Below are 25,448 nucleotides of genomic sequence, written 5' to 3'. Positions count from 1 at the left end.
AAGAAGAAAAATTAGAAAAACTGAAAGTAATGTTCAAGATTTATGGGATACTATCAAATGACCAAACATAATAGAAAACTTCCCTAATTTGGAGATTGGAAAAACCTAATGCTGGAAGGACATAGAACTCCTAATAGACGTGATCAGAGATGAACTTCACAACAACAGGTTATAGTCGAGCTTACACCAATAAAACATAAAGAAAAGTTTCTTAAATATGTATGAAAGATTACCTCTAGAGGATCCCTGATTAGACTAACAGCTGATTTCTCATCAGAAACCCTACAAGCTATGAGAGATGGAGAGACATAGTCCAAGTCTTAAATGAGAAAAAAAAAATCTGTCAACCCAGAAACCCAGAATGCCATGCCCAGCAAAGCTCTCATTTATAAATGAAGATGATCTTACAAAATAAACGGAAATTGAAAGATTTTGTCACCACTCTTTCAGCCTTATATGATACTTATGACGTGATATACACAGAAACAGAGAACAGTAGTCATCATTATGAAAGAATGTGAAGGCAGGAAATCTCCTAGTAAAGATACAAAAGAAATCCAAAATGAACAATAGGAATATTTAAGGAAAATGACAGGAACAAGTCATTACTATCAATAATAACTTTGAATGTAAATGGCCTAAATTCTCTAATAAAAGATGTAGACTTGGGTAAATGGATTAAAAAACAAGACCCATCCATTTGCTGCCTGAAAGAAATACATCTCACCAAGAAAGATACACGCAGAGTGAAAGTGAAAGGATGGAAAAAAATATCTCATACTAATGAAAAGAAAAATGACTAAGTGTAACTATCCTATTATCATAAAAAATAGACTTTAACATAAAAAAAAGCTGTTAAAGGAGTCAAAGAAGGGCTTTATGTAATGATTAAGGGATCAATTCAACAGGGAGATGTGACTATAATAAATATATATTCACCTAATTCCAGGGTGCCTGGCTAGTTAACACCAATGCTGATGAATCTAAAGGGAGATGTAGATTATAACACAATAATAACAGGAGACTTTAACACCCACTTTCATCCTGAACTGATCAATTATAAAAATATCAACAAAGAAACAACACAACTAATACGGACCAAATCTATCTAATTGATATCTACAGAACATTTTGTCCCACAGTTGCAGAATACACATTCTTTTTATCAGTGTATGGAACGTTCTTTAGGATAATCCATATGCTAGGCCATAAAACAAGTCTCAAAAATTAAAAAAAAAAAATTTACATCATATGATATATTTTTTCTGACCACAATAGAAAGACTGGGAATTAACAATCTAAGAAACACTAGAATATATGCACACATAGAAACTAAACAACATGTTCCTCAATGAACAATGGGCCATAGATAAAATCAAAAGAGAAATAAAAAATGCTAGAAATGAAAGAAGATGACATCACTGTATATCATAACATGGAATAAAGTAAAAGCAGTGCTTAGAGTGGAGTTTATAGCAACTAGTGCCTACATCAAGGGATTGGAAATATATCAAATAAATGAGCTATCAATGCATCTCAAGGACCTAGAAAAACAAGAACAAACCAAACCTCAAATTAGTAGAAGGAAAGAAATAATTAAAAATAGAAAAAAAATATGTTCTCCCTGATTGGCGACAACTAACTGAGCACCAAAGGGGAAACTTGTTGAAGTGAAATGGACACTATGAGAAACAGTGACTTGATCAGCTCTGGTCCTCACGGTTGATGTACAATGTAATACTTGATCCATTTTAGTATTTTTTTTTTGTTCTAGTACCATTGGTTGAACTCTGTAATTAACACACAATTATTCTTAGGTGTTTAAATTTTAACTGAAAAGTGATCCCTGTTAGGAATTTGGAAAACATTATGTTGAGTGAAATGAGCCAATCCCAAAGGGACAAATACCACTTGTTCTCCTTGATAGGTGACAACTAACTGAGCACCAAAAAGGAAACCTGTTAAAGTGAAATGAACACTATGAGAAACGGTGACTTGATCAGCCCTCACCCTGACTGTTGATGAGCAGCTTAATATGTTATGCCTCTTAGTATTTTTTTTGTTTGTTTGTTCTACTTAATACTTTTGGTTGAATACTGTAATCAATACACAATTCTTCTTAAGTGCTGAAACTTAACTGAAAAGTGATTGCTGTTAAATATAAGAGTGGGAATAAGAGAGGGAAGAGATGTGCAATTCGGGACATGCTCAAGCTGACTTACCTCAAACAGTAGAGTTAGAAACATACCAGGGGATTCGAATTCAATCCCATCGAGGTGGCATGTACCAATGCCATCTCACTAGTCCCAGTGATCAATTTCTGTTCACAATTGATCGTAATGATAGGACTAAGAACCAAAGGGATCACATAAACAAGAATAGTGTCTGCAAATACTAGCTGATAGAATCAAAAAGAGAGAATGATCCAACATGGGAAGTGAGATACACAGCAGACCCATAGAATGGCAAATGTCCTAAACAGCACCCTGGCCTCATAATCAGCCCTTAAGGCATGCGGATATGGCTGAAATGCCCACGAGAGTATTTCAGGCATGGAAAGCCAAGACACTCTGGGGGAAAAAAAACCTAAATGAAAGATCTCCACGAGTTAGATCCCAGTGGAAAGAATGGGTCATCAAAGAAGGAGGTACCTTTCTCTGAAGGGAGGAGAGAACTTCCACTTTGACCATGGCCTTGTCTAAAAATGATCAGAGTCAGTGAACTCAGGGGGCTTCCATAGCCTTGGCAACTCATGACAAGAGCCTAGGGTGATTACTGATGCCATAAACAAGAGTGTCAATTTGTGAAGTCAACAACAGGAGTCACTGTGCACTTACTCCTCATGTAGGATCTTTGTCCTTAGTGTGCTGTACATTGAGATTTAATGCTATAACTAGTACTCAAACAGTATTTTTCACTTTATGTTTCTGTGTGGGAGCAAACTGTTGAAATCTTTACTTAATATATGCTAAACTGATCTTCTGTATATAAAGAGAATTGAAAATGAATCTTGATATGAATGGAAGGGGAGAGGGAGTGGATAAGGGGAGGGTTGCGGGTTGGAGGGACGTTATGGGGGGGAAGCCATTGTAATCAATATTCTGTACTTTGGAAATTTATATTCATTAAATAAAAGTTAAAAAAAGAAAAAAATAAAATTGAAAACAAAAAAAGCAATATAAAAGGTCAGCGACACACAGAGCTGGTTTTTTAATAAAAAAGTAAACAAAATTGATACACCATTGGCCCAACTAACCTCCCCTCCCCCAAAAGGGAGAAGACTCAAATTAATAAAATCAGAGATGAAAAAGGAGATGTTACAATGGATACCACAGATATATAATGAATCATTATATATATAAATATATGTATAATATATATATAATATATATATCTATATATATAGATATATAAAATGAATCATTAGGAATTGCTACAAACAGTTATATACCAACAGATTGTAAAATCTAGAAGAAATGGATAGATTCCTGGACACATACAATCTACCAAAATGAGTCATGATTATAGAGAAAGCTTAGATAGACCAATAACCAAAGTAGAAATTCAATCAGTTATAAAGACCCTCCTAACAAAGAAAAGCCCAGGACCAGATGGCTTCACTGCAGAATTCTACCAAACCTTTGAAGAAATAATTCCCTTTCTTCTTTAACTATCAAAACATTTTAAACAGAGAGAATCTCCCTAAATTCCTTCTATGAGGCCAGCATCACATTAATACTAAAACCAGAAAAAGATACAACAAAGAGAAATATAGGCCAGTATTGTTGATGAACACAGACACAAAAATCCTCAACAAAACATTAGCTAATCTAATCAAACTACATATAAGAAGTCTCATTCACCAAATCTAGTGGAATCTGTCTGTGGTATTCAGGGATGGTTCAACAAATGCAAATCAATAAATGTGATACATAATATTAACAAATTATAGAATAAAAACCATAACCATATGATTATCTAAATGGATACAAAGAAGACCTTTGATAAAATACAACCTACTTTTTGTTATAAAAGCCATAAGCAAATTTAGTATAGAAGAATACTCCTCAACACAAATAGGGCAATATATGACAAATCCACAGACAGTATCATATTGAATGGGGAATAGTTGCAAGCATTTCCAGTAAGATCCAGACAAGGGTGCCCACTTTCACCGTTGCTATTCAGTATAGTTCTGAAAGTTAGTCAAAACCATTAGGCCAGAAAAAGAAATCAAAAGGATACAAATGGAAAGGAAGAAGTCAAATTATCCCAGTTTGCTGACAAGATCCTATTTAAGATTCCACTAAGAGACTATTGGAACTTGTAAGAGGGTTTGGTAAAGTTGCAGGATGTAAATTCAACTCACAAAAATCAATAGCCTTATTATATACAATGATATGGCTGAGAAAGAATTTGTAAGATGAGCCCCATTCACAGTAGCTATGAAAAATTTGAATATCTTATAATCAGTTTAATCAAGGATGTGAAAGACCTCTACAATGAAAATTAAAAACATTAGATAAAGTAATAGAGGGTGACACAAAACAATGGAAAAATCTTCCATGTTCATGACATTGAATTAATATCATCAAAAAGTCCATACTACCCAAAGCAATTTACAGATTCAATGTGATTCCAATCAAATTATGAAGGGCATTCTTCTCATATCTAGGAAAAAAATGCTGCTAAAATTCATATGAAATCACAAGAGACCTTGAAAAGCTAAAGCAATCTTAAACAACAAAAACAAATCTGGATGCATGACAATACTATATTTCAAGACATACTACAGAGCAGTTATAATCAAAACAGCTTGGTACTGTCACCAAAGTAGATGTGTAGACCAGTGAAGCAGATTTATTCCCCAGAAATCAATCTACACCCAACTAATCTTTGATAAATGAGCTAAATTCAGTACCAGGAGAAAGAAGAGTCTCTTCAACAAATATTGCTGGGAAAATTGGACTTATCCATGCAGAAGGATGAAACAATACCCCTACCTTACAATCTTAAACCATAATCCACTCAAAATTGATCAAGGACATAAATCTATGACCCAATACCATCAAATGACTAGAGAACTTTGGGAAAACTCTACAAGACACTGGCATAGGGAAACACCTTGTGGAAAAGACTTCAGAAGCAGAGGCAATAAAGGCAAACACAGACAAAAAGGATCACATCAAAATAAGAAGCTTCTGCAAAAGAAACACTCAACAAAAGTAAAGAGGCAAACAACAGAATGGAAGAGAATATTTGCAAACTATGAAACTGATAAAGCATTAATATCCAGGATCTATAAAGAGCTCAAGAGACTCAAGCATCAAAACAAGCAATTCAGTTAAGAAATGGGTAATGACATGACTAGGCATTTTTCAAAGTGTGAAATTCAGATGATGAAAAGATTCATGCAAAAATGGTCAGTATCATTAGCTATTATGGAAATGCAAATAAAAACCACAATGTTGTACCTCACCCCATCAGAATTGCTATCCAAAAGTCAAAAAACAATAAATCTTTGCAAGCATGTGGTGAAAAATACACCTTAATACATTTTTTTGGGAACATAAACTAGTACAACCACCATGGAAGACATTGTGGAGATTTCTCAGAAATCTGAAAATAGATCTATCATATCACCCAGTCATCCCAATCCTGGGAATTCACCCAAAGTAGATGAAATCAGAGTCTGAAAGAGTGATCTGTACCCTCAAATGGTAGCAATAACTGGAGCCAGGAACTTCCTCTGGGTCTCCCACCTGGGTACAGGGGCCCAAGGACTTAGGCCATCGTCTGTTGCTTTCCAAGGCACATTAGCAGGAAGCTGTATTGGAAGTGGAACATCCAGAACTTGAACCAGCATCCATTTGGGATGCCAGGGCTGCAGACAAGGGCTTTAACCTGCTATGCCACAGTACCAGCCCCATCCCCCCAGATCTTTCCAACAAGTAACCAAGATCACAAACAAATTTATAGATGGTATGTATAGTAAATTAAAATAGAAATGGTCAACTAGTATCTGTGGTTGATGAAAAATATCTATTGAAAGATTGCTATTTGTATAAATATGAACTGTATATTTCTGTTTGAATGACTTAATATATGTGTTTTCCAGTTTAGACTGGGAAAGGTAAATTTATGTAGATTATTAATATATAAATTTGTATCCTTGATCTAACAAAAATTATTAATATATAATATTTCTGCTTCAGATTCTTATGAAGAATCCAGTGTTTATATTACTATGTCTGTCCAAAGCATCAGAATCTTTAGTTCTTATTGGAGCCTCTGAATTTTTGCCTAGATATTTAGAAAATCAGTTTATATTAACACCCACTGTGGCAACTATAATTTCAGGTAGACTTTCCTTATTATTCCTATTTAAAAAAATTGTATAAGATTTTCATGTATATGAAATATTTCAAATAAGCAGAAAATACAAGGAATGACATACTTGTTGTTTGCCCAGATATAAAAAATATGATGGCACTTTGCTGTCATTGCAATGTTCTTTGACACATGAAATCTTGTAAGGATGTCTGTGCCTCTCTACGGACCATTCCTCTTCCTCCTAGGCATGGGCAATATTCTTTTGAAGTTACGATCATCCTTTTCATACAGATTCACACATTTTTAGTGCTCATGTGTTTTTCTATATACAAAATATTTCTTTTTTTTTTAACTTTTATTTAATGAATATACGTTTCCAAAGTACGAATAATGGATTACTATGGCTTCCCCCCCATACCGTCCCTCCCACCCACAACCCTCCCCTTTCCCACTCCCTCTCCCCTTCCATTCACATCAAGATTCATTTTTGATTATCTTAATATACAGAAGATCAGCTTAGTATACATTAAGTAAGGATTTCAACAGTTTGCTCCCACACAGAAACATAAAGTGAAAAATAATAGATGATTTTTTTTTAATGATGATGAAATCAGATCAGACCTATTGTCATGTTTAATCCCAGTGAGAGTCAAGTTGGGAGTTGATAGTTTCTTTTCTTTTCTTTTTTTTTTTTTTTTTTTTTTTTTTTTTTTTTACAGAGGATCAGTTTAGTATGCATTAAGTAAAGATTTCAACAGTTTGCACCCCCATAGAAACACAAAGTGAAATATATTATTTGAGTACTCGTTATAGCATTAAATCTCAATGCACAGCACATTAAGGACAGAGATCCTACATGAGGAGTAAGTGCACAGTGACTCCTGTTGTTGACTTTACCAATTGACACTCCTGTCTATGGCATCAGTAATCTCCCTAAATATTTCTAAAATCCATGAGTTGTCTTATACATACTCTCCTGTTTCTTTTGTCATTAAAATTATGTTGTTCAGATTTATATTGACATATTTAATAATTGTTAATAGTGTGATGGTATCCCAATTTAAGAAAAAAATCACTGTTTATCTACTATAATACTAATGGATATGAAGTCTATTTTCAAAGTTTCATTTGCTCAAAATATCCACTTTGATAACATCATTTTGACAGTCATCCATATTTCCATTGTTGTAAATTTTTATATAATAAAATAATTGATCATTTTAATTTGTTATCTTTTTAATTAATTTATTTTTCCACTCTACCTTCATATCTTCTATTGATTGACTCATGTTTTAATCACTTTTCCCCTTTGGAAATTTTATGTATTCACTAAGAGTTCACACCCTCACTATTAAGTATATTTTTATGTGTGGCCATGTTTAGTAGAGTTCACAAATTTTCTATATTTTCAAACAAATTGCTAAGTAATATTTTCTGTGCAGGCTATTGCAATTTTTGCTTTATTCTGATATGTAGTTTACCTACTTTGTTTCCTTATGCAATAGAATGCATTTTAATGCTCCCTCATGGTTCAAGAGTACTTTTATGCCCAGAATGAAATTTCTCATTCTTAGCTGTAATTTTTCAAACATCATTTTTTTGGGTATTCCTTCACTACTTTTTGCACAACTGCTGTAAACGTTTTATGGATGCCATTATTTTATTATAATTATCTTTTTAAGAGAAATGCTACTTTTTAAAAACATTTAAAAATTTTTCCAATGTATTTCAAAGATGCTACAGATCATTTCCATAGATACCGAACACCCCAGTTACCCTTTTACTAACACCTTTCTTTGGTACGGTAGAGTTGTTACAATTAATGAATCAGTACTAATACATGTTTACTAACTGAAAGTAATAGTTTATTCAGGTAGTCTCAATTTTTGTCTAATCTGTTTACAATTAAAAAAAACACACATCATATTTAGCTGTCTTTCTCCAGACGCTCCTTTGGGTGATGGTGGTTTCTCAATCTTGCTTTGTTTTGATGGTCTTATACTTGTAGTGCTAGTATTATATTTTGTAAGATTTTCCTCTAACAGAAATTTTATAACTTTTTCTCAATATTGGACTGGGTTTATGGGTTCTGGATGGAAGAGAACAGGGGTTGAGTGACATTTTACAACCTCATATAAAGGAGACATGTTAGAGTAGTCATTCTAGCTGTGTGGTTTTTTCCTGTTTTTTTTTTCTTTTTTTAACTCTTATTTAATAAGTATAAATTTCCAAAGTTCAGCTTTGGATTATAGCAGCTTCCCCCCCGCCATGACCTCCCTCCCTCCTGCAACAATCCCATCTCCCACTCCCTCTCTCCTATCCCATTCACATCAAGGTTCATTTTCAATTATCTTTATATACAGAAGATCAATTTAGTATATACTAAGTAAATATTTAAACAGTTTTCACCCTCACAGAAACACAGAGTATAAAGTACTGTTTGAGTACTAATTATACCGTTAATTCACATAGTACAACACGTTAAGGACAGAGATCCTAAATGGGGAGTAAGTGCACAGTGACTCCTGTTGTTGACTTAACAATTTGACACTCTTATTTCTGATGTCAGTAATCACCTGAGGCTCTTGTCATGAGTTGCCAAGGCTATGGAGGCCTTTTGAGTTCACCGACTCTGATTTTATTTAGACAAGGTCATAGTCAAAGTGGAAGCTCTCTCCTCCCTTCAGAGAAAGGTACCTCCTTCTTTGATGGCCTATTCTTTCCACTAGGATCTCACACACAGAGATCTTTCATTTAGGTCATTTTTTTTCCAGAGTGTCTTGGCTTTCCATGCCTATAATACTCTCATGGGCTTTTTAGCCAGATCTGAATGCCTTAAGGGCTGAGTCTGAGGCCACAGTGCTCTTCAGGACATCTGCCATTCTATGACTCCACTGTGTGTCCCGCTTCCCATGTTGGATTGTTATCTCCTTTTTTATTCTATCAGTTAGTATTAGCAGATACTAGTCTTGTTTATGTGATCCCTTTGACTCTTAGTCCTTTCATTATGATCAATTATGAACTTAAACTGATCACTTGGACTAGTGAGATGGCATTGGTACATGCCACCTTGTTGGGATTGAACTGGAATCCCCTGGCACATTTCTAACTCTACCATTAGGTATAAGTCCGATTGATCGTGTGCCGAACTGTACATCTCCTCCCTCTCTTGTTCCCACTCTTATATTTAACAGGAATCACTTTTCAGTTAAATTTAAACACCTAAGAATTATTGTGTGTTAATTACAGAGTTCAACCAATGGTATTAAGTAGAACAAAAATATACTAAAAGGGATAAAGTATTAAGTTGTTCATCAACAGTCAGGACAAGGGTTGATCAAGTCATTGGTTCTCAAGGTGTCCATTTCACTTCAACAGGTTTCCTTTTTGGTGCTCAGTTGTCACTGATCAGGGAGAACATATGATATTTATCACTTTGGGACTGGCTTATTTAACTCAGCCCTAATGTTTTCCAGATTCCTCCATTTTGTTGCAAAAGACCAGATTTGATTTTTTTTACTGCTGTATAGTATTCTACAGAGTACATATCCCATAATTTCTTTATCCAGTCTACTGATGATGGGCATTTGGGTTGGTTCCAGGTCTTAGCTATTGTGAATTGAGCTGCAATAAACATTAAGGTGCGGATAGCATTTTTATTTGCCAATTTAATTTCCTTTGGGTAAATTCCAAGGAGTGGGATGGCTGGGTCGAATGGTAGGGTTATATTCAGGTTTCTGAGGAATCTCCAGACTGACTTCCATAGTGGCTTGACCAGTTTGCATTCCCACCAACAGTGGGTTCGTGTCCCTTTTTCCCCACATCCTCGCCAGCATCTGTTGTTGGCAGATTTGTGTATGTGAGCCATTCTAACCGGGGTGAGGTGAAACCTCATTGTGGTTTTGATTCGCATTTCCCTGATTGCAAGTGATCCTGAACATTTTTTCATGTGTCTGTTGGCCATTTGGATTTCCTCTTTTGAAAAATGTCTATTGAGGTCCTTGGCCCATCTCTTAAGTGGGTTGTGTGTTTTGTTGTTGTGGAGTTTCTTGATCTCTTTGTAGATTTTGGTTATTAAACCTTTATCGGTTGCTAAGTTTACAAATATTTTTCCCATTCTGTTGGTTGCCTCTTCACTTACCTCACTGTTTCTTTTGAAGTACAGAAACTTCTCAATTTGATGTAATCCCAATTGTTAATTTTGGCTTTGACTGCCTGTGTCTTTTCCAAGAAGTCTTTGCCTGTGCCTATATATTGTAGGGTTTCTCCAATGTTCTCTAATAATTTGATGGTGTTAGGTCATAGATTTGTATCTTTAATCCATGTTGAGTGGATTTTTTGTGTAAGGTGTAAGACAGGGGTCTTGCTTCATGCTTCATCCAGTTTTCCCAGCACCATTTATTGAATACATTATCCTTGCTTCAGAAATTGGTTTTAGAACCTTGATCAAATGTAAGTTTGCTATAGATGTTTGGATTGATTTCTAGTGTTTCTATCCTGTTCCATTGATCTATCCATCTGTTTCTGTACCAGTACCATGCTGTTTTGATTACAGCTGCCCTGTAGTGTGTCCGGAAATCAGGTATTATGATGCTTCAGGCTTTGTTTTTGTTGTACAAGATTGCTTTAGCTATTCGTGGTCTCCAATGCCTCCATATGAATTTCAGCATCATTTTTTTCCAGATCTGAGAAGAATGTTTTTGGTATTTTGATTGGTATCTCATTGAATCTATAAATTGCTTTTGGGAGAATGGACATTTTGATGATATTGGTTCTTCCAATCCATGAGCATGGAAGATTTTTCCATTTTTTGGTATCCTCTTCTATTTCTTTCTTTAGGATTTTGTAATTCTCATCATAGAAATCTTTGACGTCCTTGGTTAAGTTTGTTCCAAGGTATTTGATTGTTTTTGTAGCTATTGTGAATGGGATTGATCTTAGAAGTTCTTTCTCAGCCGTGGCATTGCCTGTGTTTACCAATGTTGTTGATTTTTGTGCATTGATTTTATATCCTGCTATTTTGCCAAACTCTTCTATGAGTTCCAATAGTCTCTTAGTAGAGTTCTTTGGATCCCCTAAATAAAGAATCATATCCTCTGCAAAGAGGGATAGTTTGACTTCTTCCTTACCAATTTGTATCCCTTTAATTTTTTTTTCTTGCCTGATGGCTCTGGCTGACACTTCCATTATTATATTGAGTGGCAGCAGTGAGAGTGGGAATCCCTGTCTGGTACCAGATCTCAGTGGAAATGCTTCCAACTTTTCCCCATTCAATAGGATGCTGTCCGTTGGTTTTTCATAAATTGTTTTGATTGTACTGAGGAATGTTCCTTCCATACCCAGTTTGCTTAGAGTTTTCATCATGAAAGGGTGTTGTATTTTATCAAATGCTTTCTCTGCATCTATTGAGATAATCATACAGTTTTACTTCTGCATTTTGTTAATGTGGTGTATCACATTGATTGATTTGCGAACGTTGAATCATCCCTGCATACCAGGGATAAATCCCAATTGGTCTGGGTGGATGATCTTTCTGATGTGTTGTTGCATTATATTGGCCAGAATTTTATTGAGGATTTTTGCATCTATGTTCATCAGGGAAATTGGTCTATAATTCTCTTTCAGTGCTGCATCTTTTTCAGGTTATATGAATTAAGGTGATGCTGGCTTCATAGAAAGAATTTGTGAGGATTCCCTCTTTTTTATTGTTCTGAATAGTTTGAGAAATTGGAGTTAGTTCTTCTTTAAATGTCTAGTAGAATTCAGCAGTGAATCCATCTGGTCCTGGGCTTTTCTTTGTTGGGAGGGCCTTTCAATTTCTGTCTCAGTTATGGGTCTGTTTAGATTTTCTATGTCTTCATGGTTCAATTTAGGTAGGTTGCATGTATCCAGGAATATATCCATTTCTGATAGATTTCCCTGTTTGCTGGCATACAAGTCCTTGTAGTAATTTCTGATGATTCTTTTTATTTCTGTGGTGTCTGTTGTTACATTCCTTTTTACATCTCTGATTTTATTGATTTGTTTTTTTTAAACTTTTATTAGTAAATATGATTTTGCAAAGTGCAGTTTATGGATTACAATGGCTTTTCACCCCCTTAACTTCCCTCCCACCCGCACCCCTCCCATCCCCCGCTCCCTCTCCCATTCCATTCTTATCAAGATTCCTTTTCAATTATCTTTATATACAGAAGATCGATTTAGTATATATTAAGTAAAGATTTCAGCAGTTTGCACCCACACAGAACACAAAGTGTAAAACACTGTTTGAGTACTAGTTATAGCATTACTTCACATTGGACAACACATTAAGGACAGAGATCCCGCATGAGAAGTAAGTACACAGTGACTCCTTTTGTTGACTTAACAATTTGACACTCTTGTTTATGGCGTCAGTTATCTCCCCAGGCTCTAGTCATGAGTTTCCAAGGCTATGGAAGCCTCTTGAGTTCGCTGACTTCGATCTTATTTAGACAAGGTCACAAAGTAGAAGTTCTCTCCTCCCTTCAGAGAAAGGTACCTCCTTCTTTGATGGCTCGTTCTTTCCACTGGGATCTCACTCGCAGAGATCTTTCATTTAGGTTCTGTGTGTGTGTTTGTGTGTGTGTGTGTGTGTTTGCCACAGTGTCTTGGCTTTCCATGCCTAAAATACTCTCATGGGCTCTTCAGCCATATCCGAATGCCTTAAGAATGCTGTTTAGGACATCTGCCATTCTATGAGTCTGCTGTGTATCCGATTTCCCATGTTGGATCATTCTCTCCCTTTTTGATTCTATCAGTTAGTATTAGCAGACACTAGTCTTGTTTGTGTGATCCCTTTGACTCTTAGACCTATGAGTGTGATCAATTGTGAACTGAAATTGATCACTTGGACTAGTGAGATAGCATTGGTTGGATCTTCTCTCTTCTTTTTTTAGTTAGTTGGGCCAATGGTGTGTCAATTTTATTTTTTCAAAAAAGCAACTCTTCGTTTTGCTTATCTTTTGTAATTTTTTTGATTCAATTCTGTTGATTTCTTCTCTAATTTTAATTATTTCTCTTCTCCTACTGGTTTTGGGTCCAGTTTCCTACAATTTTTCTAGATCCTTGAGATGCATTGAAAGCTCATTTATTTGGCACCTTTCCAATTTCTTGGTGTACACACCTATTGCTATATACTTTCCTCTTAACTCTGCTTTTGCTGTATCCTATAAGTTTTGATATGCTGTGTTGTTATCCTCATTTACATCCAGTAAGTTTTTGATTTCTCTTTTGATTTCTTCTATGACCCAGTGTTCATTCAGGAGCATGTTGTTCAATCTCCATGTATTTGCATATGCTGTAGGGATTCCTGAGTTGCTAATTTCCAGCTTCATTCCACTGTGGTCTGGGAAGCTGCATGGTATGATTTCAATTTTTTGAATTTGCTGAGACTTGCTTTATGGCCTAGTATGTGGTCAATCCTAGAGAAGGTTCCATGTACTGCTGAGAAGAATGTGTATTCTTCAAGTGTAGGATGAAAAGTTCTATAGATATCTGTTGGATCCATTTGGGCTATAGTGTTGATTAAATCTGCTGTTTCCCTGTTGATCTTTTGTCCGGTTGATCTGTCTATTTCTGAAAGTGGAGTAATGAAGTCGCCCAATACTATTGTATTGGAGTCTAAGTCTCCCTTTAAGTCCCTTAACATATCTATAAATAAAATTTAACACTAAAACTGGTGTTTTAAAGGCTTTTGCTTCAAGCCTCGTTCCCTCTAGGCTCTTTATGCCAGTGTCTCAGGGTACTGCTATTTCGCCTCACCTCCCTTTCTAGTGCTGATACATAGACTCGGCAGCTGAGATCCCAAGCTGTGGGCACCTGTGCCCTCCACGTAGGTCCACCATGCCCTACTAATTCTGGAAGAGTTTCCTCTGCAGTTTTTCCCCTAACTCTTCCCTGAGACTACAGTATCTCCACTTTTATTTAACTATCTTTTCCCTGAGTATCAGTGAGCTCCCTCCCTATTCTGCCATCTTGGAGCCCTCCATGTCTAGCTGTGTTTTTTATTTGCGCTACCCTAATATACTGTTGGTGGGAAGGCAAATTGTTACAACCATTACAGAAAACAGTGTAGAGATTGCTCAGCCAAAAATACAACTACCGTACAACCCAGCTACATATAATTGGAGTGTTCCTGGGAATAGATCCAAAGGAAAAACAGAAATCAGCATATGAAAGAGATACCCCCACTTCCATGTTTATAACATTTTAATTCACAATATCAAATATATGGAATCAATCTAGATGTCCATCACCTAACATTTGGATAACAAAAGTATGATATAAATTTACAGGAAAGAATATTATTTAGCCTAAAAAGAATGAAAGCCTGCTATTTGCATCAAAATGAATAGAACTGGAGATCATTATGCTAAATAAAATAGGATAGATCAAGAAGGACAAATAGCACATTTTTTCCCTCTTATTTGTGTTATTTAATTAATATGTAGAGAAAGAGTAAAAATTGTGTGGATATCATGTCATTTGTTATATAATTCTAAATATTGCTTTGCTGAACCATCCCATGTACATGACAATTGCCTTTTCCCCTTCACATTATGCTCATTGTCATGAACCCCTCACCTTGTGATGTTAATATCTGTTTTCAAGAAAAATATTTCATGTTTCACTCTACCCCCAAAGAAGACATACTGTCCACATGACTGACTGACCACCTTTGAATTTGACCTTGATCCTCTGATCTTCTGTCTCATGATGTTTTAGCCAGACTTCTCCACAGTATTCACTTTCTTCTCATGATCATTTTGGTTATTCTTCTTTCTTCTTCTTTATTTTAGGTACGCACTGTGAATAACATAATTCACGAATTCATTCTCTCTTTTTAAAAAAAAAAGATTTTATTTATTTATTTGAGAGGTAGAATTACAGACAGAGAGAGGGAGAGACTGATAAAGGTCTTCCATTAGCTCTCTCACACTCCCACATAATGGCAATGGCCAAAGTTGGGCCGATTGGAAACCAGGAGCCAGGAACTTCTTCTGGGTCTCCCAGGTAGGTGCAGGGGCCCAAGCATTTGGGCCGTCTTCTATTGCTTTGCCAGGCCATAGCATAGAACTGGAACAGAAGAACAGCCAGGACTCAAATCAGCACCCCTATGGAATGCCAGCACCACAGGCAAAGACTTAACCCACTACACCACAGCCCCAGCTGGCTAATTCACTTTTAATTGTTTCTAGTCTTAAAATTATTGTGAAACTTGAGTTTTAATTTCAGTGACAGTATTTTTTTACAAAAAAATTGATTTATTGATTTATCTGAAAGTCAGAGTTGTAGCTGTGGGGGGAGAAAGAGAGAGAGAGAGAGAGAGAGAGAGAGAGAAAGAACGCGCTTCCAACCACTGTTCACTCCTCAAATGACCACAATAGCTGGGGCTGGGTCAGGCCAAGGCAAGGAGCCAGGAACTTCATCTGGGTGTCCCACGTAGGTAGCAGGGACCCAAGCACCAGGACCATCTGCTGTTTTCCCAGGCCATTAGCATGGAGCTGCATAGGACATGGAGCAGCTGGGACAGGATCATGATGCCAACATTGCAGGCAGTGGCTTTGCTAGATGCCACAACACTGGCCCCTCAGTGACTATATTTGTTTTGGTTTTAATATCCAGGTGTCTTATTTGTTCTTTTCTCATCTACCAGCCTTTCAGTAAATGTATTTTTTCTATTTTTAATATCTAGTTTCCTTATTTGTTCTTTCTTCTTTATGGGATACTTGATTTTAATGCTATGTATTTTTTGAGCATTATAAAATTGCTTATTTTGAGATCTTTGTCAAGTGTTTCTGTGACATAAATTTAAATGGGAGTTATTGGAATTGTTTTTGTTTGTTTTTAGTCTTATATTTCTCTTGCTGTAGTCCTCTGTAAATCTATCATTGTTATATTTTGGGGGAGGTAAGAGGGGATCCTGTCAATGTATGAATTCACTGTGCTGTCTTCATCTGCTTTTTGTCTTATTGGGTTTCCCCTCCCCCAACTCCTTTTTCTAATTCTTGTGCTTGACTCTTTCTGCTCTTTTATGCTTGAATATAAAGCCACATCCTAGAATGACCACTCTGGAGCTCCATTTTGTGGAGAACTTGCTCATATTTCAGTGTACTCATAGAACCAATGGCTGGGTTGTTTCAATATTTATTCACAAATCTGTGAATCTTGTGACTATCATCAATGCCTCTTGCAGTCAGCCAACAATCCAGGCAGCTTGTTAAGACAGCCCCCATCTTTTGTTTTGCTTGGAATAAGTTTCTGCTTTGTTTTAGACACCATTATTGAATAGGAGCAAAACTTCACTATCATTGCCTTAGAGTGCAACAGGTCTATGGCTTTGCCTTCATTCATAGGTTTGTATTTCTCTAGTTTATTGCTGTGGTATTTATCTTGCTTTTAAGTGTCCTTGTCTTTTAATTTAAATTGTAGTTTCCTATAGGTTTAGAGAAGAGGGTATTGAATTTTCTGTGCTGCCAGCTAATTATTTTGTAACTGTATTTCTCTCTCTCTCTTTTTTTTTAGGACTTATTTTACTTCCAGGTGGTGCCCTTGGCCAGCTTCTGGGAGGTGTCATTGTTTCCAAGTTAGAAATGTCCTGCAAAGCCCTGATGAGATTTGTGATGGTCACATCTGCTGTATCAGTAGTAACCCTTGTGGTTTTAATTTTTATACACTGTGATTCAGTGAAGTTTGCTGGAATCAATGAAGATTATGATGGGTAAATATAACCTTGTATATTATAATTTTACATCAGCACCCAATAATATATTCTTTAGTTAATTAATAATTATTATTCAATAACCCTTATGTTTTAATATCATTCTTGGAGTTACTGGTATTTGAAAGATATATGAAATATAGTTTCACCTTTCATATTAAGGGTTATTTTGCTTGGCTGAGGGCAGGCACAGCCCTGAGCTGGTGCAACTGTTATGTATATCCAAAATGGCGCCTGCTCTATTGTTTCACACGCCTTTGTGAGGTGAGTGGAGAGAAAGAATCATGTCTATACCATCCTTTTTTTTTTTTTTTTTTCCTCCTCTAGGTAGGCTGGTGTACTTTCCTCCACAGGGGCTTCAAGCCTCGTTCCCTCTAGGCTCTTTCTGCCGCTTTTCTGCCAGTGTCTCAGGCTACTGTGGTTTCACCTCACCTCCCTTTCCAGCACTGGTACGGAGGAAACTCTCGACAGTTGGGCTCCCGAGCCATGGGCACCCGAGTCCTCCACATCGATCCACCATGTCCCTCTAATTCTAAAAGATTTTCCTCTGCAGTTTTTTTTCCCTAACTCTTCCCTGAGACTGCACTATCTCTACTTTTATTAAACTATATTTTCCTGGATTATTAGTGAGCTCTCTCCCTATTCTGCTATGTTGGAACTGCTCATAAACTGCTAATTTCTTTAGGACACTTTCCTCACAAATTTTTCCTAAACCATCAGTGATTTTATTATATTTGATCCAAGCATAACTATAAATGTAGTATAGTGTTTTTTTCTTGCTTCAGTTTAAACAGAATTTATGTTATTCTGATAGGAGTTTTTTTTTTTCACAATGATGTCATATATTTCTTATATATGATGATGTCATATATTTCTTAAAACTAGATCTTGTTCACACATGCTATAATAAATTCGAGTCAGCTTGAATTTATTTTGGAGCAAAGTTTTTGAAATGCATGTATAGTTTGTTTTTTAAAAAGATTTATTTATTTATTTGAAAGTCAGAGTTACACAGAGAGAGAAAGAGATGCAGGGAGAGACAGAGGTCTTCCATCCTCTGGTTCACTCTCCAATTGCCTGTAACTGCCAAGGCTGTGCAGATCTGAAACCAGGAGCTAGAATCCACCAGATCTCCACTCGAGTGCAGGGGCCCAAGCATTTGGAAAATCTTCCACTGCTTTCCCAGATCATAGCAGGGAGCTGGATTGGAAGTGGAGCAGCCAGGACTTGAACTGGCGCCCATTTGATATGCCAGCACTTCAGGCGGCGACCTTACCTGCTATTCCACAGCACTGGCCCCAACATGCATAATTTCTTTCTTAATTTCATAATTATGTTTCTATGAAACATAGAAATGGCCCATAAACATTTTGAAGACTCCCTCATATTAAAAAGAAATTAGATTATAATCAAATCAGACTTATCACAGAAATGAAAACTTGGATTAATATTTAAAAATAAACTGATTCATTACTCCATATTCACTACACCAACTAAAAGAATATTCACTACACCAACTAAAAGAAAAAATCTTATTAAAATCTGCAAAGATATGAAAGATAAAAAAATACTACTAAATAAAATGTTACTTCCGTTCTAATAAACCAAGAACCTAGGGATGGAAAGGAAGTACGTCAACTTGATAAGTGAATGTATGAGAATTTGCAGCTCACATTATACTCGATTTTTATGGACTAAATATTTGCATGCCCCCAACAGCTATACGTTGAAGCCCTCACCTCCAATGTGATTATATTTGGATGTGGAGCCTTTAGGACATAAATAGGTTTAGATGTGGCTGTGAGGCTGGAATCAGTGTACTTCGAAGGAGAGGGAGAGATCCGTGCTTTACCTCCCTCCTTCATGTGACAACACACTGGAAAAACACCCTCAACTGATATGGAATCTGCCCTGACAGCACTTTGGTCTTGGACTTCACAATATCCAGAACTGTCAGAGATAAATGTCTGCCTTATAAGTTACCTACTAGCTGATGTTTTGTTACAGCAGTTCCAGTACACAAAGACAATGATGAAACACAGTGAATGATCCAGGAACAAAAGATATCTGCTTTACATATGTCTACTTTAATATTCTAATTGAGATTCCAGCTATTTCAATAATATAAGGAAAACAAAAAAAAAGGTATCCAGATAGGAGAAGTAAAAGTGTCTATTTGAAGACAGCAGGCCTGTGTATGTAGAATATGAAAATAAATACCAGAACTAATAAAATGAGATTGGTAAGGTTGCTGGATATGAGATCAATGTACAATAATCTATGGTACTTTATGTAATACCTGTAAACAAGCAGAAATTAATATGAAAAACAGGGCCAACAACAATGGCATGAAGAAAAATTGTTGTAGAAATCAAAGTCAATAATAAAATATCTAAAGTATTTTTGTATACTATACACAAACATCTGGGAATTATTCATAAATAAAAATATGGGCCTGCGCCGCGGCTCACTAGGCTAATCCTCCGCCTAGCGGCGCCGGCACACCGGGTTCTAGTCCCGGTCGGGGCGCCGGATTCTGTCCCGGTTGCCCCTCTTCCAGGCCAGCCCTCTGCTGTGGCCAGGGAGTGCAGTGGAGGATGGCCCAGGTGCTTGGGCCCTGCACCCCATGGGAGACCAGGAAAAGCACCTGGCTCCTGGCTCCTGCCATCGGATCAGCGCGGTGCGCCGGCCGCAACGCGCCGGCCGTGGTGGCCATTGGAGGGTGAACCAATGGCAAAGGAAGACCTTTCTCTCTGTCTCTCTCTCTCACTGTCCACTCTGCCTGTCAAAAAAAAAAATATTGTTAACAACTGAGATTAAAAACTTAAAGATAAATCTAAAAAAGATATGAATGACCTGTATCTATATAGTAATTATTGAAAAATTAGTGGGTAAAATTAAAGATCTAAATTTAAAATGAAAAGATATTCCATGTTCATGAACTGGAAGATGTGAATTCCATTCAAACTGATGCATGTTTTTAATCAACTAGCAATAAAATTTCAGCCATATTTCATGCTTAGATATTAGCAATATAAAACTCATATGTAAATTTATACAGATATGTAAGGGATCTAGAAAAGCCAAAGATAATTGTTAAAAACAACAAAAGAGAAGGGCTAACACTGTTTGATTTCAAGACTGATTAGTTTTGTGTCTTAAATATCACAACAAATACCTGATAAAGAAAGAAATAAATTGAAAAACTATAGATTTCATCAAAAATTATGCCTCTGATCTTTGAAAGACCCCTGTTTACACAGGGTAGACTACTCTAATATTTGAAATTTCTATATTTAGCTTCCAGATTATATAAAGTACATTCAGTGTTTAACAATAAGAAAACAAACAAGCAAATGAAATGAAGCCAAACAATTGAACCAATATTTAGGCGAACAATATGTAAATATGAAAAATAAACATATGGAAAGGTGGTCAATATCATTAGTCTCTAAGTAAACACAACAGTAAAAATTACAATATGCCCTAGTAAGAATGTCTAAAGTAAACTGCAGACAATATGAAGTGTTGGTGAGAAATAGGGGAGAACAACTGAAACTGTTATATACTGCAGGTGAAGACATAAAGCATTACAACCTCTTTAACAAATTCTTGAACACAGAGACTTAATAATATTTACTTATGAGGAAATAGAATACCTAAATTGTCCAATAACAAGAAGCACATTTGAATCTGTAATCAAAAAAATTTTATTAGAGAAAAGCCCAAGACCATATGGCTTCACTCAAACTTTTAAAAGAAGAAATAACAACTGTGCTTCTTAAATTATTTCAAGGGGTCAGAGCCATGGCTTAGTGCACCACCTGCAGTGCCAGCATCCCATATGGGTACCGGTTTGAGACCTGGTTGCTCCATTTCAGACACTGCTCTCTGCTATGGACTGAGAAAGCAGTAGAAGAAGGCCCAACTGCTTGGGCCAACTGCCCTGCACCCACACGGGAGACCCAGAAGAAGCTCCAAGCTCCTGACTTCGGATAGGCTCAGCTCCGGCAATTGCAGCTATTTGGGGAATTTGCAGTGAATGGAAGACCTCTCTGTCTCTGTCTCTCTGTCTCTCTCTCTCTGCCTCTGACTGTCTGTAACTCTGCCTTTCAAATAAATAAATAAATCTATAAAAAATCTATTTTAAAAAATGAGGAGGGAACTCCTTTGAATTAATTATATGAAGTCAGCATTACCTTGATACAAGAACCAGACAAGGACACACAAAAAAAGAAAGCTGCATGTTAGTATACTTGATTAACATGGATGCAAAAATTATTTCAAAAAATACTAGCAAATATAATCTAACAGCACTTTTAAAGAATCATTCACCATGTTCATGCATTTGTCCCAGGAATGCAAGGATGGTTCAATAAACACAGATCAATAAATGTGATACACCAATGGTGAGAATGAAGGACAGAAAGCATGTCATCATCCTATTAGATGCAGAAAGGGTATTTGACAAAACTCATCCCTTCATGATAAAAATTCTGAGCAAATTATAATGAAGACTTTTGTATAACAAGTCAACAGCCAATATTGTATTGAATGGGGGAAAGCTGATGGATTTGTCCATAAGACTTGGAGGAAGAAAAGGATTCCCACTTTCAGAACTTTTATTCAACATTGTCCAGAGGTCCTAGCTAGAACAATTAAACAAGAGAAAGAAATAAAGAGCATTTAAATTGGAAAGGAGGAACTCAAATGGTCACTGTTATGATCATATATAGAGAGAAAAGCCCAGAGACTCTTATCAAATGGTGTTAGAACTAATAAGCAAGCAAAGTTTCAGAACACAAAGTCAGTATACAAAAATCAGTAACATTGTTATACAGCAATAGTGAATTATCTGAAACAGAAATCAAGAAAGCAATCCAACTTCCAATAGCTACAAAAAATACATGGGAACATGTTTAACTAATGTGGTGAAAGATCTGCACAACAAAAACTATAAATCACTGATAAAGGGAATGAAAAGATATTTCATGTTGACAGATTTGAAGAATCAACATTGTTAAAATGTGCATAATACTCAAAGCAATTTACAGATTTATTGTAATCCTTATTAAAATTTCAGATTTTTCCCCCAGAAGATGAAGAAAAACATTACTAAAAAATTTTGGAACAAAAATAGGCCCAGAGTGGACAGAGCAATCGTGAGCAAAAAGAACAAAGCAAGAGACATTTACACTACTTGATTTCAATGCCATATTGAAAGTAGTCGTGTGAAAGAATTCATGGAAAGCATGCACACTCCATTATTCCATTTTGTGAAATGTTAGGAAGTTAAAACCAATGAATAGCTACAGAAAGTAGATCAAGGAATGCCAGAGGGAATTGCACACAGGGACAAAGAAACTTTTCAGAGTGATGGTTATATTCACTAGCATCATCGTGGTGATAAGTTCATGTGTCAAAAAGATTCAAGTTGTACATTCTAACTCTGCACTTTTTGTATGTAAGTTATACCCCAGTAAAGCTGTTAAGAAAGAACGTTCGTTCTTAGAAGAAAGAGTCTTTCTTAGAAGAAAGATGTTAAGAAGAACTTATTTTGACAGGTGTATTTTATGAATCTGATAGATACATTGATATATAAGTTAATAATTATGAAACAATGGCATTATAATTATTTTTCATGTTGTTTTTGCAGAACAGGGCAGATGGTAAACCTCACAGCTCCTTGCAACAAGCACTGTAGATGCTCAACTGCACTTTATTCTTCTGTATGTGGAAGAGATAATGTGGAATATTTTTCTCCCTGCTTTGCTGGCTGCAGATTTTCTAAATATTCACAGGAAAAAAAACAGGTGATTTTATTTTCTTTTCCTTCTTCCTCTCCAGTAAGGTGTTCAGTTTATAGATGTTGGTTATATTTTATTCCTAACTCTATAAAAACTTTTTTAATTAAAAAATTAAAGCAAAATTTGTTTTGTTTCCATAATACAAGGGTCTGTGGGGATTGGGAGTGGGGGAAATAACTCCTCTGTTAACACGTAGCTCCATGTGTTACATCACCCGTTTTGTAGCCGTGAAGCAGTGGCTATTTATCATCTGCCTCTCATCAAAACAATGTTGAAAGAAACATTGACACTGACATTGTCTTCACTTTAATGTAGTTCTTTTTTTTTCTATGCTCTCTGTCAGCAGCATCCAATTCCTCAAAACCTTAAAATACAGAATTTTCCATAGTAAGAGTTTGAGCAATACTGTGCTTTACACCAGTTTATGTTTTTCTGTAAAGTATTCAGAATTTTTGCTGTGTATCTTCTTGTTTCCCTCCCTTCCCCCTTCATGTTAAGTCAGATCAGGGGATCAGTCACTTTATGGCTTACTAGAGTATGCCACACATAGACGGCCTTTATGAAGCACATCATCCATGACAGCTAAGTTGGAGATAAGGAAGAGTCGCATGGCGGGAATGACCTGAAACCGAATGTATGCTTTCCTTGTTTGTCTTTTGGTTTTGACATAAATTGCAGCAGTTTTAAAATCTGCCCCCTCCCCAGTTTGCTCTTCTCTTGAGGCTGTTACCATCATAATCCCTTATTTACTTGGGCCTTCTCATTTTTGTCATGAAAAGCAGCTGACCACTCCTTTATTGGTTTGGGTCTGGGTTAATTATTTTTATATCCAAAGGTGCACAGATAAGTTTTTAACTGAGTGATGGAATATCTACTTCAGCTTTTACCTTCTAAGTAGTACTTTTTTTTTTATCTTCTAAGTAGTAGCTTTTACCTTCTAAGTAGTAAGAAGTGTGGACCCAGGCTTTAAAAATACCATTTCTCTTTTCCTTCTCTAGGTAATCTTTGTGAATGGGTAAGAGCAACAAAGTAACATACTTCCTGATTCATAGGTGTTATTCCACCTTCCCTAATTAATGATAAAGTCACTTGTCACCCATATGTGACTGTCTGTGATACAATAATGCCTTCAGATTTTCACTGGGCATTAAGCTAAAAAAGTTATAAATCCTTTAAAGATCTTTCTTCATAAGTGTTACATGTTAAAAGTAACGTTTAGGACTTCAAAATATGGTACTCTGTAGAGTTTTAAATGTAGGAGGAAAGCACAACGAATTCCAGTGACTCAATTACTCATCTTCAATAATTAATTAACTTATGAAAAATTTGCTTTATGTAGATTCCCACTTATTTACTTTCCTCCATTTTATTTTGAAATAAGTAAATGCATAAAAAAAAACCACTTTCACCAGCGTGTACAGAAGAACTCCTTGAACCTGATGTTTTGGTACCATGAGATATTTGAGAGCAAAGCAGGCCATCTACTGTATAATTTCAATCCCTCTTTTCTTTCCTGGAGACTTCCTGTCAGGGACATTCTATTTCTTGGAACTCTTCATAACTTTATTATATTCCTCTAAGGAATAGTTGATTCATCATGAGTACATTGGAAATTAACCACTCAAATTATATGGTAACTAATATGCTATATGCTAGCTAATAGAAATTGAAGGAAGAAGGAAATATTTTTTGAAGAAAATATTTTCTCTACAAAAATTGAAATAATAAAATAATTTTTCCTAATAATGCTTGAAAGAGGAATACAACAGATTTGTCAGAAATTACCCAACAGGGCAATTAGCTGTCATGGCAACAATGGTTCTGTAGGACATCTGACCATAGCAGACACTCTGATTAGTAAAATTTGATTTGGGCTGTAAAAACAAATAAGGTCCTTGTTTCCTTGTGGCTGTCTGCTGGGGACTAGTTTTATAAATACAGGCTACCCATATGTGTTTTTAGCTTCTACATGTCTCTTTTCAATTTCAAGCCTACACAATCTCCCTTGTGTCAGATGTTTGAAACTCTGACTTCAGGAAGATCTCAGTATATTTGGAGGCTCACCCAACTAGGTGAAAATTACCCCAAATATTCCCTTTTCTTAAAAGTGATTTTTGCTATGGTAGCATTCATCAGTTCACTGTCCTTGGAAATATGCAGGCTATATACAACAGAGGGAGGGCATCTTGGATGGATGGAGTCTTAGAACTGTGCCTGATACTGACTGAAGACAGACTTTTGCACTCTCTCCTATATCTTTTCAGAATTTTCTCTGTTTTCCATCTCCCACTTTTGTTTGTTAAATAGAGCATGAGCCTGTCTCTCAGTCTCTAACCCTCAATTCTGCATTCTCTACTGTGCCGTTAAACACACTTGCTGAGGTTCTTATTTCATTTGTAATTTTCAGAATTGAATTCATTATAATTTCAGCTGAGCGGTTTTCTCTCCATTTCCTGGAAGGTATTAACCAAAGCTGCCTTAACATTCTTGCTGCAAACCCCAGTCTCTATGTTACCTCCAACTCTACTTTTATTATTGTATTTCTTTTAATTTTAAGCAATTTTTGT

At 36.0% G+C, this 25,448-nt stretch overlaps 1 protein-coding gene across 4 annotated transcripts in view; it reads left to right on the top strand.

Annotated features, from left to right (window-relative positions):
• Window positions 1–25,448, top strand: part of SLCO6A1 (solute carrier organic anion transporter family member 6A1) — a 98,050-nt gene that overhangs the window by 35,572 nt on the left and 37,030 nt on the right. For all 4 annotated transcript variants that reach the window (XR_007922659.2, XM_051853954.2, XM_051853953.2 and 1 more), the window contains 3 exons: window positions 6,216–6,360; window positions 16,879–17,074; window positions 22,731–22,887. Coding sequence is in view for 3 of the 4 variants with exons in the window: in XM_051853954.2 (XP_051709914.2) it covers window positions 6,216–6,360; window positions 16,879–17,074; window positions 22,731–22,887 (498 nt within the window). In the remaining variant the exon portion in view is untranslated. The remainder of the gene's footprint in view (window positions 1–6,215; window positions 6,361–16,878; window positions 17,075–22,730; window positions 22,888–25,448) is intronic.

This window comes from Oryctolagus cuniculus, chromosome 14, assembly GCF_964237555.1.
Source record: "Oryctolagus cuniculus chromosome 14, mOryCun1.1, whole genome shotgun sequence".
Taxonomy (NCBI): Eukaryota; Metazoa; Chordata; class Mammalia; order Lagomorpha; family Leporidae; genus Oryctolagus; species Oryctolagus cuniculus.
Note: the sequence above shows the minus strand (reverse complement) of the source record. Positions and strands in the feature narration are given on the sequence as shown.